At 48.3% G+C, this 15,233-nt stretch overlaps 1 protein-coding gene across 1 annotated transcript in view; it reads right to left on the minus strand.

Moving 5' to 3' along the window:
- The window catches only part of CTNNBL1 (catenin beta like 1), a 162,817-nt gene that overhangs the window by 12,321 nt on the left and 135,263 nt on the right, over positions 1-15,233 (minus strand). The window contains exon 13 of the mRNA XM_043602403.1: positions 14,056-14,136. Coding sequence (XP_043458338.1) covers positions 14,056-14,136 — 81 coding nt within the window. The remainder of the gene's footprint in view (positions 1-14,055; positions 14,137-15,233) is intronic.

A 15,233-nucleotide genomic window follows, 5' to 3' on the forward strand; every position in this document is an offset into this window, starting at 1 on the left:
TATCTGGCAAATCACCACCACTAATTCCTAGCTTCATTTAGTAGCAAATTCCTCGGTAATCTGGTAATAGTGTTAATGTTCACGAGGTAGTCATGGAGCACTGGACTGATGTCCAAGGAGTTTAAAAATAGAAGGGTCTCTTTAGTTTCTCATTTACTCATAATCATAACTTCCTGCTCCAGAACGCCTAAGTGTTCAGCAGCTGGGGGCACAGGAAGCAAAATTACTCCTGACTTCCACTCATGCAAAAAGCATTTGCTGCTAATACTTTACATTTCTGTAATGCTGTAGAGTTTAAAGTGTTATTATATATATGGTCCTTACTACCAAATTTAAAGAGAGCAGGGAAGGGATTATTAATCCCATTGTACAAATTAGAATCCAAGGCACACAGAGGTTAAGTAGGTTGCTCATAATTACATAATTACCGGTTACTAGAATATGGACTCCCTGGGGACAGGAATCCTGTCTGAATCACCTCTGAGGTAGAAATGATTAACATAATGCCAAGCGTTCAGATCCCAGCCCAGCTAAGCGCCCAGTGGCAAGGATGCCATTCTAAGCATTAGGCGGAAGAAGAGTAAAAACGGAGGTAAAGGGGAGGCCCTGGTCTTCTTGGTCACGGACAAGTAGGCTGTCTGGGGAGGTCACAGAGGCACAGGAAATGACCAGAAAGTAAAGGCATATGTTGCACGCTCAAGTTACAAACAATTACAAGTGGCAGGTGCCTATCAGGGTTGGTTAAGATGGGAGGGAGTCTGGGGAGAAGTGACTTCTGGGTAAGGTTTCAAGGTTCACGAGAGGGACAGCAGAATGAAGGCCTAAGGATGACGGCCTTCCGGGGATCTGAGGCCTTACGCTGTTCATGCTCTCTGCTCGCCAGCCCCCCACTCTCCTCTGCATGCATAGCACAGACTGGCCTGCCCTCCACTTTCTGGCTTCTTCATCTCTGCTTGTAATGTTGGTACTTTGCCCACCGCTCAAACACTATCATAATATATTCAAAGTCTAAAACGTGGTATTCCTTTCAAAAGTTTTCTTGGCATCTTTGAAAACTTTTTCCAGCTTGAAAAGTTTTCCAACTAGATACTAGCATTTTTCAGTCCGTCAAACCCCTAAGACTTGGATTTATACCTCTTTTATGGCACCTCCCGTGACCTGCCTTGAACAGTTTTTCAGATGGGTGCCTCTTTCCTGTGTAGGCGCCTTGAAAGCAAGAGGTACAACTCTTCTTTGTATCCTAGAAAGCACCTTGCATGGCACTTTGGGCACAGAAGGCTCTTAGAAAGCATCCGTCAGACAGGATCGAAAGAAATGCAGGTAAAAGTTCAGTGCTGTTTAATGAGCTGTGTGTGCTAAGATTCTCGTGGATAGGGACATAGGGAGACATCAGGAAGTGGTGAGGGCCGGGACCTTGGAGGGCCAGCTGGTGGGAGGCCTGAATGCTGGCCAGAGAGGTGGGACACAATGGGCTGCAGGCCACACTGTGCAGGAAAATGTAACGAGACTGTGCAACACCTGTATGATGGACACGCTGGCTTAGAGCCCCGAGAGGCAAGCAGAACACACGGCTGGGAAGCCAGAGTATCAGCGGCCTATGTGAGGAGGAGATCAGGTGGAGGGGAGGAGAGGAGAGAAGAGGTGACGAAACTTCTAGAGGTTTGCAAACATGGGAACTGGGAGTGGAACACATTTCATTCATCTACCTGATCAGGATTTCCTGAACACCAACTCATGGGCCAGGTATCATGCTGGGGGTGGGTGGCGAAGATAAATAAAACGGTCTACATAATCAAGGAGATTACGGCTTCATGATGTTGACAAATATGAACAAATTATTAATTTTTAAAAATGCAGTAACGACTATTATCATGGGCCTCTCAAATTGTACCAAGTGCCTTGGGAACCCAGGAGAAGGACACGCCACGTCTGGGGGGTCAAAAGACTTCGAAGGAGATGTCCACTTGAGGTGGATTCTGAAGGTGCCTGACACGCTGGAAAGGATATTCTAAGCAGGTTGAGTAATAGCATGGATCGAGGCCTAGAAAAGTCAACCTGCCGAGCATGAGGCAGAGCAACAGTGGAGTATCCATATCACTAAAAGAAAGGTTAGAAAGGAGTAAGGGAGTGTGTTTTTTGCTTATTAGATCCTAGCTATCAGCAGATGGTTTTTGATTGGTATTGATGGTATTGATGGTATTATTTTTGATTGATTGCTATACATGAGGCATCGTGTGAGGCAGTCTGAATAAAAACCACTGCAGCCACCATCTATCCACCTAGGGCGAGCAGCGAGTGCTTACTGAGGGCTTGTTATGCGTCAGACAGAGGTCTAAGTGCTTTTAAATTCCTTTGCTTCTCACAAATGTCGGAAGGCAGGGCTCACTACCCTCATTTTAGATGAGGAAATGGACTTGGCAGAGCAGCCTCACAAGGCTAGTGGGGGGCAGAACCGGGATTCAGACCCAAGTAGGTGTTCTTTTCATACGACCATGTTTGTGTGGGTACAGATTTCTGAGTTGTCAGAGAGAACAAAGGAAGATGCTAGGTAAGAGTGGTAGAAAGGCTCAAGAATGGAACTCAGCAAAATGAGGTTTCTTCATTTAGGTCTGAAGAGCCCTAGTGCTTTCTCCTTTTTCATACTCTTCCCCACAATCTGATCTTCTTTTAACCGGTTAAGGCAGGTACATACTGTACCTTCCCGTGTCTCTAAATACTGTCATCCAGAAAGGACGGACCCAAGAGAGCAATGCCAAACCCCATTTTTTCCTCTTTCCTTAGAACTTCAAGACTCTGACAACGTTCAATTCAACATTCTACTTTTAGATATACGGCCAGATGATTTGAAAGTGAAAATTTCAAATGTAGATCTGAGATACGACTTTAGCTCATCTCCAAGAAAGGCATCGCCATCGCTGCGTTGAACATGCACAAAGATGAAACAGAGATTGGCTTCTAAGACGAAGTCTCTGCCCTGACAGTTTTAGAAGCATCATAGAAACCAGCCAGCAGAGAAGGTGACTGCTGTCAGGATAGCACCTTATCTAGCCTGTTACAACTCTGTGGCAGGAATATTTACTGCTGAATGGATTCAGGGAAGTTGAACACAAATGTGTACTCTGTGTTTAAAGGGAAATAAAGGGAGGAGGATGATTATGTATCATTCTGATGGAAACTAAGAAAGTGTGGCTACAGTTCTTTTAGGAACATCTTCTTAAGTTTTGGTCTGTCTTCAGAAGTAGGATCATAGATCACCTTAATTATCAACGGATGACTGAATTTCTGGCTCCTTTTCTGGGATTCCAAAACACAAGATAAAAAAACTGATGCGGAGATAAGGACGTAGAACTAACCTCTGAACGACTCTCAGGGTGTCTGAGACTCTAAAACGGCTGCCCGTGTGACACAGCTCGTGAGCGTTTGGCTAGGATTCAGTCTCCGAAGGAATGTGAAAGTAATATAAACATTCGAGGAATGAAAAAAGCCATCATCACGAGCTTCTCTCCACCCTGTTATTTCCCTCACAGAAGGTTCTGGAAGAACTGAAGGAGTCTGATTTAGAACACTCTGATGGGTATGTACTCGTGGCCACACAAGTAGCACACTTGCTTCACTGCCTGGCGGTAGGGAGGGAATGACTTACGCCCAAATGACCAGTAAGACATGCTTCAAAGCCAAGCAGATAAAGAAGAGGGTGCAGCTAGCTGGCCCCTGCAGAGATTAAACCTGCAGCTCCGAGTCCTTAGCACATGGGTGCTAAACTTAGTACATGGGTACAACAGGCCACAAATACCTCATTCTAAAAAAAGATACCCAAGCTCTCTTGCCTTCTTTCCCTTTTAAGAGACACTCTGACATTATAAGAAGCACTTAATTAGACACTGGGACTTCTCTGAATTGTGATGTATAAATTCTACAAACACGTTCCTTGGCCAAAGCAGGACAGAGCACTATACAAAAAAGATCGGATCCCACTAACACTACCTTACCAGCGTCCTTACACAAGTCATCTTACTTTTCGTGTCTCAGTATCTTTGCCTGGAAACAAGAAGCCTGCACTGGATCAGGGAGGGAAACAGGTTTTCTTCAGAGCGTCCCCTCTAGCTCACTGCAATGGCTCTCAAGTACTACATGGAAAAGGGCTGTGAGGCCAACTGGAGCTTGTGGGGCAAGAGCACTGAGATCAGTTATCTATGTCTGTGCTGACTGCTGGACGGGGAGAGGCAGCGGGCCTTCTTCTGGCTGCCCTCATCTGGTGCTCTAGAAGGTTCCTTTTAGCTTAGATAACGTGTGGCAAATCTAGCAGCGAGCCACCTCCACAACCAGATGTGATGGATTTCTGCTTGTATCTGGGTATATATACGGACAGACTGAAGCTACTAACGTGCTCCCAGACAGAACAGCCACGGTCAGAAACGCCTCAAGCAGGAGACATGAACTGTCACCTTGACGGACACAATGGTAGGCACTGACGATCAGCTGATCCTCTCACAATAAATTAAACTTCCCTGCAACAAAGAGACAAGCCCCGGATCTGCTGTTCCATTAGATAGGCCATCCTAAAACAATCTGGACATGCAAATCGAGTGCTCTTCAAATGGCAATATGACTAATAGGGATTAAAGAGAAATCCCCAAAACCCACTAACTTCCTTCAGTAAACATATCTTACTTTAAAAATTTTCAGGGGCACCTGGGTGGCTGAATCAGTGAAGCATCTGACTCTTGATTTTGGCCCAGGTCATTCGTGGTTTGATCTATGAGTTCGAGTCCCGCGTTGGGTTCCCCACCTACATTGTGGAGCCTGTTTAGGATTCATTCTCTCTCTCTCTCTCTCTCTCCCCCTCTTTCTCTGTCCCTCCCCTGCGCGCACTGTCTCTGTCTCAAAAAAAATTTGTCAGAGTGCAAATCTATCGGTACTTTAAACTGTATCTGAAATGAGGCAGGAGAGTTAAAATTTAAAGGAAGTCTTTCACAAATTCATTCATTCAACTCTCACCTCTGAGGAGAGAGAAGGTGACTGTCTTCTTTGTGAAGCAATGACAACTCAACATCCACATAAGCGCTTTTTACCTTTGAAAGCAGGGTATCTTCATTAACCTCACTTGCTGTTTGTGCCCTGTGTTGGGCACGCACATTTCAAATAGCATTTTCAGATTTCACAGATGGAAAAACGGAGACAGATGTCAAATGACTGTCACTGAGTTTCGGTTAAAGACTCTGGTGGAAGGTGATTTCCTCATCCAAGACCTTTTTCTATTTGTCTCATCCCTCTGGTGATGGAGACGGGAGGCAACAAACGGGTAACGACAATAGCAATATTTCCAGAGGCCTCACTGTGCGAGGCACCGGGCTAAGCACTCAATGGATTTCTTATCTTTTCCTCACAAGCAAGCATCCCAGGAGGCAGGAACTTTGACTATGTCCACCTTTCAGACGGGAAACAGAGGCTTAAGGAAGTGATAGATCTCCTAAGGCCACAAAGCTCATGGCTGAGTAGGAGTTGGAGACAGGATAAAACCCACGGAAGTTTGGCTCCAAGCCTGTGATTACTTTCACAGCTCAAAGAAGGAAAAAGTCTTTGTTTTATAGACCTTTTCCAGTATCAGCATACGAACAAATAGATAGGATTTTTTTTTTTTTTTCTTGATGCCTTATCTAGGGACTAATGCAAACCAGCAGCATTAAATATAAGGTGATCTGGTTTCCTGGGCCTGTCTTTTCCTTGTAAATTGAAGAAATTTTTTTAAAAAAGAGGACAGGGGCAGGGGGGCAGGAAGAATTTATAGTTGGCCGGCAAATTCCACATGCAGTCTGGGGGAGTTGGGGGGAAAAAAAAGACACTCTGAAAGGTTTTGTGTGGTTCATTCCACGAGAGAGGGCTAGAATAAAAACTTAGATGGTAATTCAGTGAATGGCGCATTAAGTAGAACAGATTGCAATTCGCAGCAGCATCAGCCTGTTTGGGGGCTGCTAAAATAAACAGATTCGTCTCCAAAGATACACAAGGAGGTGGTACGTGTGGTGTCAAGGTGTCGTTTCTGCAGGCCTGCGCGTTGTCCCTCCCCTCCCCCAGCCACATCCTCACTTTAAATGGTAATCTGTCGTCAGGAGCACTACCAAATCACCACCTTTCCGCGCGCCTCTCTCTCTCTCTCAGCAGGCAAGTCGCAAGCCTCCAAATGAGCATGTGGATGCCATTTCTAATCTGCCCCTGACAGGCAGCGAGCTGCCCCTCACTGATGGAAGGAGACAGTCATAAAAGAAGCTGCTACGAAGCCAATAAGAATCCCTCTTGCCTTAATAAGAGGGGACGTGACTCAGAGCCCCGACGGGTCACAGTTACTGTCTGTAGTCGTGGGCAAGAACTGCCCCACCATTTAGAAAAGTCCCATTTCTTTTTTTCTTAAAAAGCAAGGGGGAGAGTTTAAGCCATGGGAGAGACAGGTAAGTGGAGACGTGTGGTGGGGGGAGGGGGGTTGTGCACAAACAGCGGCAAATAAAACCCCCTTCTAAGAGCTTCTAAAAAAGGGCAGGCTGTTAGAGGAGGAACCTAGACATTGCCAGTCATTTTTAGCCAGGGAAACCGAGGCTGGAGAATTAATAGAAGGGATTTTTTTTTTTTTTTTTTTTTTGAGAACACATAACTAACTGACACCAGCTCTGACAAGAATCCAAGGATCTCAGGCCAGAGCTTTGCCCACACAGGAGAAACAGACAACGTGTTAGGCCAGCCCAGCATATAAGCATAGGACTGGTTTCTACAAACAATCTCGTTAATCTTCAAAATGACCCTCTGGTAAAAGTGCCATGAAACTTAAAACATGCATAGGGCAAGTCATTTCCCAAAACACAGAGTTCACTTGTGGCTAAGCTGAGATTTAACCTTGGGCCATATGACCTCAGGATTCATGTTCCTTCCACATTACCATGATGCCTCCATGACTGGTGTGCCTTCAATTTCTAAATGTACTAAAAAAGCAAAACAAAAGTCATGATCGCTCATTTGAATTTTGACAACATTTAAGCCAGCCTTGAGAGAACCGAGAGCTTCCCTGATAGCAGATACAAGAACACAAGGCCAGAGAAGAACAATCCTGTTGGGCGTGCTGAGAAAGTAAGATGGGCCCCTGCTTGTGAAGACTTAACTTTAGAGGGAGACAGTGACGAGTATACAGGCCAAAAAAAACCACTTACAATAACAGCTACCACTTACGGAGTACTTCCTCGTGCCAGAAACTATTCTAAGTGATTTATACGTATTAGTTTATTTCATCTTCCCTGCAACCCTTCAAGATACGTATGATTATTCCCCTCCTTTTCCTGATGAGGAAACTGAAGCAGAAGCCAGATGTGGGTCTGTGTGGTGCAGGCTGGAGTGCACAGGGGGCCCGGAGGGCCCTGGGGGCCCCGGTGGGGCCAGGAGGGCAGGGGAGGCTTTCTGCAGGAACCTGCTCAGCAACTCTGAGCAGCATGCTTGGCACACAGGACACATTCAACCTGCATTTACGGACTGGCTTTTCTGCCAAAGCTCTTAAGGATACGGAGGAATAAGCCCGTTGCAGGGAAGGGGTGTGAGGAAGAGGGCATGGAGAGGAATTCTGGGCAAACAGCAGAAGGCTGGAGGAAGCAAAGGTTACGCAGGCGCAAGCGGTACAGAACGGCGTTTGCACGTCCCAAAGGGAAGGGCAGTGAGGGAGGGCTGCAGCTGGGCGGCAGGCAGGGCCCGGGAGGAGTTTAGAGCACAGCCTGCAGGTAATGCAGAGCCAGTGTGTCCTGGGTCTGGGTGGAGGAGTGCTGTAATGTGCTGTAATTTTAGGAAAATCTCTGGTTACTGTGCAGGGAATGAATCGGAGAGGACGGACCTCTGCAGGGAGACTGGTTGGTGAGGAGGGTGCGGCACTAACACGGGAGGAAAAGATGCTGGCTGTCCGAGTGTGAGTAGCGGTGGTGAGGACAGGGGAGCACGAAGAGCCTGGACAGAGGGTGGAGGTAAAACTATACCAGATGGATGCGCGGTGGGAGGAGGAGGAGAGAAAGGAGGAAGAGGATGATGCCCAGGTTTCGACCTGGTTAAACTGGTGAGTGGCCCCGGCACGGTGGGGGGCGGGGGGGGAGGATGATACACGGTTAGGGCCACAGACTGGGCTCTGGACTCACTGAGCCACAAAGCCTACAGGTGATGTCCTGTGCGAGTGGCTGTGAGAGTCTGCAGACACTTGGGGAGTCACCAGCGCATGGCTCTGATCTTACCAGGCCCGCATCAAGCCTGTGAGGATGGCAGGGGGGAGCCCACAAACCCACTGAAACCGGGGGTGAGGGAAGATGAGAAAAGCCAGAGTGCGCAAGCCCACACCGCGAGGCAAGTGGCAGGGGCACAGAAACAGAACTGAGCCCCTCTGACTTCCTTTCCGGGGTTAGGGAGAAAGGCGGACTGATTGGGAAGGGGGCAGGCAGGGGGCCACAGAGGATGAGCAGGCATATGGCTAAGTCTGTGGGTGTCTAAGGGACAGGAAAAAGCACCAGGACACAGCCTCCCCCACCATCACGGGCTTCTACCGTCGGCTGTGTTCTGGCAAATTCATGGACCGAACATTCATGGAGAAAGTTTTGGGAACTGGTTTAAACAACAGCCGAGAGGAACTCTTAGCAAGATTCTCCTTTTTTAAGGATGTCCCGGAAGCTTGCAGCACAGTTAGCATAAGAATCAACGGCGGTCTCCGACTTATCCTGTCTATATCCTTACCCAGTGCTCTAGGACCACGTACCCCACGCATGCATTCCTGTGCTCTACCCACTTCTGTACAAAACCTTAAATGAGTTTCAAATGCTAAAGAAATAGCCCAAGTCTGTTTCAGACATCAAGTCCTGTGGATACTGTTTCATTACAAGGAGTCCATCTTTCTCTTTCCAGGATAAAGCCTAGAATGATTTAACTGTGGCAAAATTAGCATGCAATTTGTAAGTCATTACAGTGCAAAGTATGTGGTGAGAACACTTTATTGAATAAACCTGCTGAGTATAATTTTCCCAGGAACTAAAAAAGGGAAACCTCTCTCCAAGGCTCTCCTCCCTCTTTTAAAATCCCTGCCAGTACCTATATAATTATGTCTCACTTCTGACAGTCAGGAGCCAGGCGTCTCTGTACATTTAACCAACAGAAGCCAGAAGGAACCAACGAGAAGTCAAGACAACTTTCCAACACCAGGGATCTCGGTATTTTCTGGGCTTTGTGTTGTTGGGGGAGTCAGGTGAAATCTGCTGAGACAAGCATCCTGAATATTTACAGATCATGGAGAACTGCTGCTCACCAGAAGAGTCTAAGAACTGCATGCCCTTTAAAAGTTCAGGTCAAATCTTGTAACCAGGAGCCCCGAGGGCAAGTCCAGATACACTGTGGCCCTGGAATCAAACAGTCGCAGAACAAAACATGGAAGCAGCGTGCCACTGTGCCCGACGTGGAAGTCTTTGACAGTCACAAATCACTGCAGGAATGCGATTCGAACTGAATTTGTGTGGAATTACCAGGTTGTCCCGTAGACTCTTAAGTAGGAGGATTTTACCTCGTTGAACTCTGCCACAGTAGGCCACAGAATCTACACGGATGTCCTCAGATAAGTTTGATGATGGGACCAATTATAACCGTTTATGTATTTTTGAGAGAGAGACAGAGAGAGAGAGAGAGAGAGGGAGGGAGAGAGAAAGCAAGCGAGCATCCAAATAGGGGAGGGGCAGCGAGAGAGGGGGACAGATCATCTCAAGTGGGCTCTGGGCTGGCACCAGAAAGCCTGACATGAGGCTCGAACTCACGAACCGTGAGGTCATAGCTTGAGCCAAAGTCGGACACTCAACTGACTGAACCACCCAGGATGATGGGGCTAATTATAGAGCAAAGAAAAATTAGGGTGAAGAATGAGAGTCAAGAAAAAGAAAATGAGAGTTACGGAATAATGTAGAAGAAACCTAGGACCCTCAATTTTCCTTCATACCCAAGGACAAATGTTAATTGCATCTCAGGAGCAACGGTCCTTCGTTTACTGCATGTCGGTCACTATGTAAGTCCTGAGAATATGCTGAACGAGAGAGACTACAACACCAGAGACACAGTAAACAAATAACTTATGACAGGCTGCGAAGAGGCACCGGGGATGGGGATGCTGCTTACATACGGTGATCACTGAAAACCTGTCTGAGGAGGTAACATCCAGGCTGCGACCTGAAGGTGGAGGGAAGCACCACGCGAGAAGAGCCAGGACGGAGGGGAGAAGCAAATGCAAAGGCTGTGGGGCAGGAAGGAGTGCACAGTGGCAGGAGAGGACCTTAACAAAATGGGGAGCACCCCGATCACGCAAAATCTCGCCGCGCTAGGAGAGTCGGAAAATGTGAGTGCACGTAGGGGCGATGGGGATGCAAACAGGCCTTAAAGAGACAACGGAAGATTGTCTGGCCACCGGCTATGTACCAAACCCTGTGAATCAGCTTTCAGCTTTCGCCAGATCCCTCCTTTTGTAATTCCCCTAAGTACACAGGTTGGGACACACACCTTGACAAGAAAACAGCACCAAGGAAGAAAATAAGGCAGGGAACTTAAGCTGTTTGTCCAGTCAGAAACAAGAAAGAAGTCGGGCTCTAAAGCCCATGCTCCCCCTTCTCATCCTGGGCTCCTGTGGTTTAACTTACCACTCACCCCCCACTGGCTTCCCGCTGCCCCTCCGCTGCTCCTGTTCCTCTTTAGTTGGATATGCCTGACACGTCTCCCATCTTTTCAAGTGCGGCTCAAGTCTTGCCTCATGCGCGGAACGGCTGAGGGTGCCCCTAGGCGCAACCGACTGCTCCCCGCTCCCCGGGGGCCTCCGGCCCTCGCCAGCAGCGCCGCCCCTGGGGCCCCTTCTTCCACCGGCATCTCTGACTCTCACCCCTGCCGGCAGCTAGCCCAGTGCTTCGCACAGAGCAGGCGTCTGAGAAGTATTTGCCCAACAATTGGATTCTCTCCAGTGAATCTGGGTTAATTGCAAACCACGGCCATTTGCACTGTGCCCAAGGAAGTCTGAAGTTTGCAGTGAAGAAGGGGGCTCTGAGACACTAAAATTGTCAATACCTGACCCCCAGTATCGGGGTCAATACCTGACCCTGTTATCTAAGGTCTCTTTTGTTGCAGACTTGGCAAAGTGTGTGAGATATTTATTCATTACTGATCTAACGGTCAATGTCATCAAATGCCTGAGAAATAAGCATTCAATTCGAGTCAACAAATATTTGCTGAGTTCCCAACGGGTGTAGGACATCCAAGTTTAATGGAGATGGGGTGGGGTGAGGCAGCAAATTGCTCATGACTTAAGAGAGAAGACTGCATGCGGGAGAGGTGAAAAGGAGGTCGTTTTGTTCCGAGTCACCGTCCACCTGCGAGGCGGCTGCATCTGCCAGGATGGAGCCGGAGTGCTGGCAGAGAGCGCTGCTCACGCATGCATCCTTCGCCCCCCACCCTGCCCTGTCTCTCTGTGCAGCGCCGAGGCTGCTGGGCACTAATGGCCTTGGAATGTTTGCCAGTGCCCAGCAAAACGGCCTTGGCATCAAGGAGACAGAGGTCTGTCAGGGAATGGCAGGGGCCCCGGTGCCCGTGGCACACAGAAGCTCGGTGAATGCCGGGGCAGAGTGGCTGCAGCAATTACTCTCCGTCGGTGCTAATCAATTTCACACCCTCTTCGATGCTGATAACAGATAATCTGGTGGGAAGCAGGCCAAGTTTCCCACCGGCCGCGCGCAAGCTGCCCCCCCTCGCGCCCAGCAGCTTACTCGGTCTCCATCAGCAAAACGTCTACTCCAGCTTCCCCTCAAATGACGTAGATGACGGTGCCAACTTTGGTCTGGCAGGGGCACTCCTTCTGGGACAGATGGCAAGGGGGATGCCCTCAGGAAAAGGACTGCCCGACTAGCTTAAAAGTTGACAAGAACTGCAAAGGAAGCTAGGAGCACCAAGCAGGGGCCACGGTTCCTCCAAATTCAGCAAGGTGCTTTATATACTTTATGCTTAGTGTTATAACAACCCCAAGAGGGAAGTGTTATTTCTATTTTACAGATGAGAAAACCGGAGTTTAGAGAGGTCAGCTCTTCTGTCCGAGGTCTCAGAGCCAGGACGTGGCAGAGCTGGGATTCAAACCCGGGCTCCTGCGATTCCCCACTCACCAACCTTTTCTCCGAGGCCACTGCTCCTCTGTATTCGGGACAGTTCGGTCACTGATCAGCCTCTCACTCTGCTTGTCCTCCACCCCGCTGCTAAAAACTGGCAGGGTCCCTAGAGGATGTTCACTTGAACCTGAGGCACTACTTTACGCAGAGGAGGACCTGAGAGGTCACCTCTGCTGCTACATTTGAGTTAGGGAACGGGCTACATGAAGCATGGTTTGACGAGCCACGGCCAGGCAGGGACTGAGAGGCGGTGCTTGCCTAAAATTCCAGGTCTCTAGACTCCCAGGTGCTCTCTCTCTCTCCCTGAAAACTTCCTCTAGCAGATAACACGGGTCTTCAGCCAGAGCTGGAGTTCTAACTGTCTCATGGCTGTGTCCCTCCAAAAGTCCAGGGAAATTTCAGTTTGTTTCTAATTATCATTCAGATGAAGAAAAAGAAGCCATCACTCTGGCACTTAAATAGTCACTAAGCGGCCATCCTCACAAGTTACCGGAAAGGGAAGAAAAGACGGAAAAGGAAACCTCAATCACAGGACAAAATAAAGGCAGTGGGAGGGTGGAACGAAGCAACTGCGTGCGTAACATGCTGGCATCTGAAGTCCAGCCTCAGAATTCAGTCCCGGCCTTTTATCTTGCAGTAGCATCAGCGTATAAACGAAGAATGTCCCAGGCAGTCAATTCAATCAATCAACAAACATCTGAGGACTTACTAGGTTTAGGCAAATCACAAGAATGATAACCACAGCTATCTGTCCACTGGCATTCATAAATGGAGGTGCATATTTTGTAAAAAGGGAGGGGTAGATACGAGGGGTGAAGAGAAACAGGACAGACAACAGGGTCACCGTCTCCCCTCCAAGCTCTTGCTCTGGCCTGAGGCCTAGCTTGAGGGCAAATGCTAGTGTAAGTCCCTGTGCACACGGCCCGCCCCGCAGCCGGACTGTCCCAACACGATGGGACCAGGCGCTGAAACTGACTCTCCCACTAGTGAGGGTCAAAAGCCTCAAGTGTGCTTTAAGGCAAGAAGAATGAAAAGAGAATGGAGTGATACGGCAAATCAAGATCACAAGGAAAATGAAGTCTATTACAGACTTTGAAAAAAGCAAGGAAAGGATCCTTTTGCAATGTGACCAAAGACTGAGGAATGTCTCGCAGGGGTGAGAATACAGATCGACATTAAACAACACACAAGAGTCTCTGCCCCAGTGAAGGAGACAGATGAGAAAGGCAGAGGCCAGAGATGGCAGAGAACAAAACGGAATCAGGTGGAAAGTACGGAAGGCAGGACACCAGCACAGCAAACACAGTCCCTCAAGACAAAAACCTAACAAATTTCATTTTCAGCAGCTGCCAGCGGAAGAAATTAGGGTCGGTCCTCTGGAACCTGCTATGCAGGCTCTGCTGCGGTGCCTCTGAGTCTCCCTTCTCCGGGTCTCCAGTTTTTCATCTGGATTCAGTGACCTCAGACTTCCTTTCCAGTTCTTATCCCCTGAGATCACCCTTCCCTTGGGTGCTCCCCTTACGACTACAGCAGCCAGCAGGAGTTTGAACTAAGACAGACTCTGCCAGCTCGGCCAACGTGGTACCAAGTCACAGCCCTGCACTTTGCTCGTGTCAGGGGTACTCGTGCTGTCACCCAGACCCCCAGGTCAGACAGGGATCCTTCCTCCGAAAGCACTTCCACTCCTATTAGAAGAGCGGTTATAACCACTGGCAGACGGTCATCCGCTCCGTGCTAACACCAGGCTAGGCGGCACGGGGGGGTAGGTGGCACCTGTGCCCTTGCCTGTCCTGCGGGGAGAGAGAAGGTACAAAGAGACCTTAACGGCATGCACGTCAACAGCCGGCAAAAGACAGGCAGGGATACGTACATGTTTCTCCCCTTCAATCTTCTTGTCGGCCACCTGCATTGCGTCCAGGTATTTAAAATGCAGCTCCATCAGCCTGTCAACCTGAAAGAGAGATGTTTCAGACATGAGTGAGAAGGAAAAAGCACACCAAGGCAAGAGAACAGTGGAGCCCCTCCCAACAGGAGGCCCCTCTACCGCTTGCTTCCGACGTCGGCTACGAGCTCTGCGTAGGAAACCAGCAGGAATGGACGGAAGAGCCAGGGCAGAGCGAGCAGACCCCTGGGGCGGATGCAGTCTGAATGCAGGCCTAGTCCCACAAGGAGGCTGCATTTCCAGCTTGGCCAGGGCTCCCGCGAATTCAAGTTGTTAAATATAAATAAATAAATAAGAATTCAAGTCCCTTCTTGCAAAGAGAAGGAGCTTGAAGTTACATACTTGATATTCACTTAGAACTTTACAGAAATTTTTTTCCAACTGAAACCTTTCATGTTCGGATTCTACCCCAGAGCTGATCTTTTTTTAAAAAGGTCTGCGTAAAATCTCTTTAGTTGCTTTCGAGTCAGAAGAGAGTACAAGAAAAAAAACTCTTTCAGCAACTTAAAAAAAGGCCCTGACTTTTGCTCAGCGATAACTTAAAAATCAGTTTTCAACTTAGCAAAAGTCACGCTTCAAACATGGCCTGAGGAACACTCAGTGGGTTTGAAAAAGTTTCATTTTTGCCTAAGACTTCCAAAAGACTGAACAAACACTGAAACCAGCCTAGACTTCTAACCTCTCTCTTTACTAGGCTGGCACAGCCATGGCTCTTGGCAACCCTGGTATTTACTCAAGAGCTTACAGTGGTTAACAGCAGATGGTGCTTCAACACGGCATCAGAGTCCAGGAGGACTGTGCCCAAACCCTCTCTGGATAATACCGACGCCCCCAAGATCTTGTATATTTCAGTTTACCGAATATTTTCGTGTCCATTATTTCTTTACACCTTACAAAAACCTGAGAATGTGGGCAGGAAAGACAGACAGTGACCCTAATTTTAAAGATGAAGAAACTGAGGCACAGATGTTAAATGTCACCAGGGTGACATGACTGCTAAGGTGTTCTACGCCTGAGTTTACGATGGCCTCTTCCCCATGCTATGCTGCCAGTGAGGCTGGAAAAACTGGTCAGAGAGACAGTCATAAACCTCTCTCCGAAGTACA

This window comes from Prionailurus bengalensis, chromosome A3 (genome assembly GCF_016509475.1).
Source record: "Prionailurus bengalensis isolate Pbe53 chromosome A3, Fcat_Pben_1.1_paternal_pri, whole genome shotgun sequence".
NCBI lineage: Eukaryota > Metazoa > Chordata > Mammalia > Carnivora > Felidae > Prionailurus > Prionailurus bengalensis.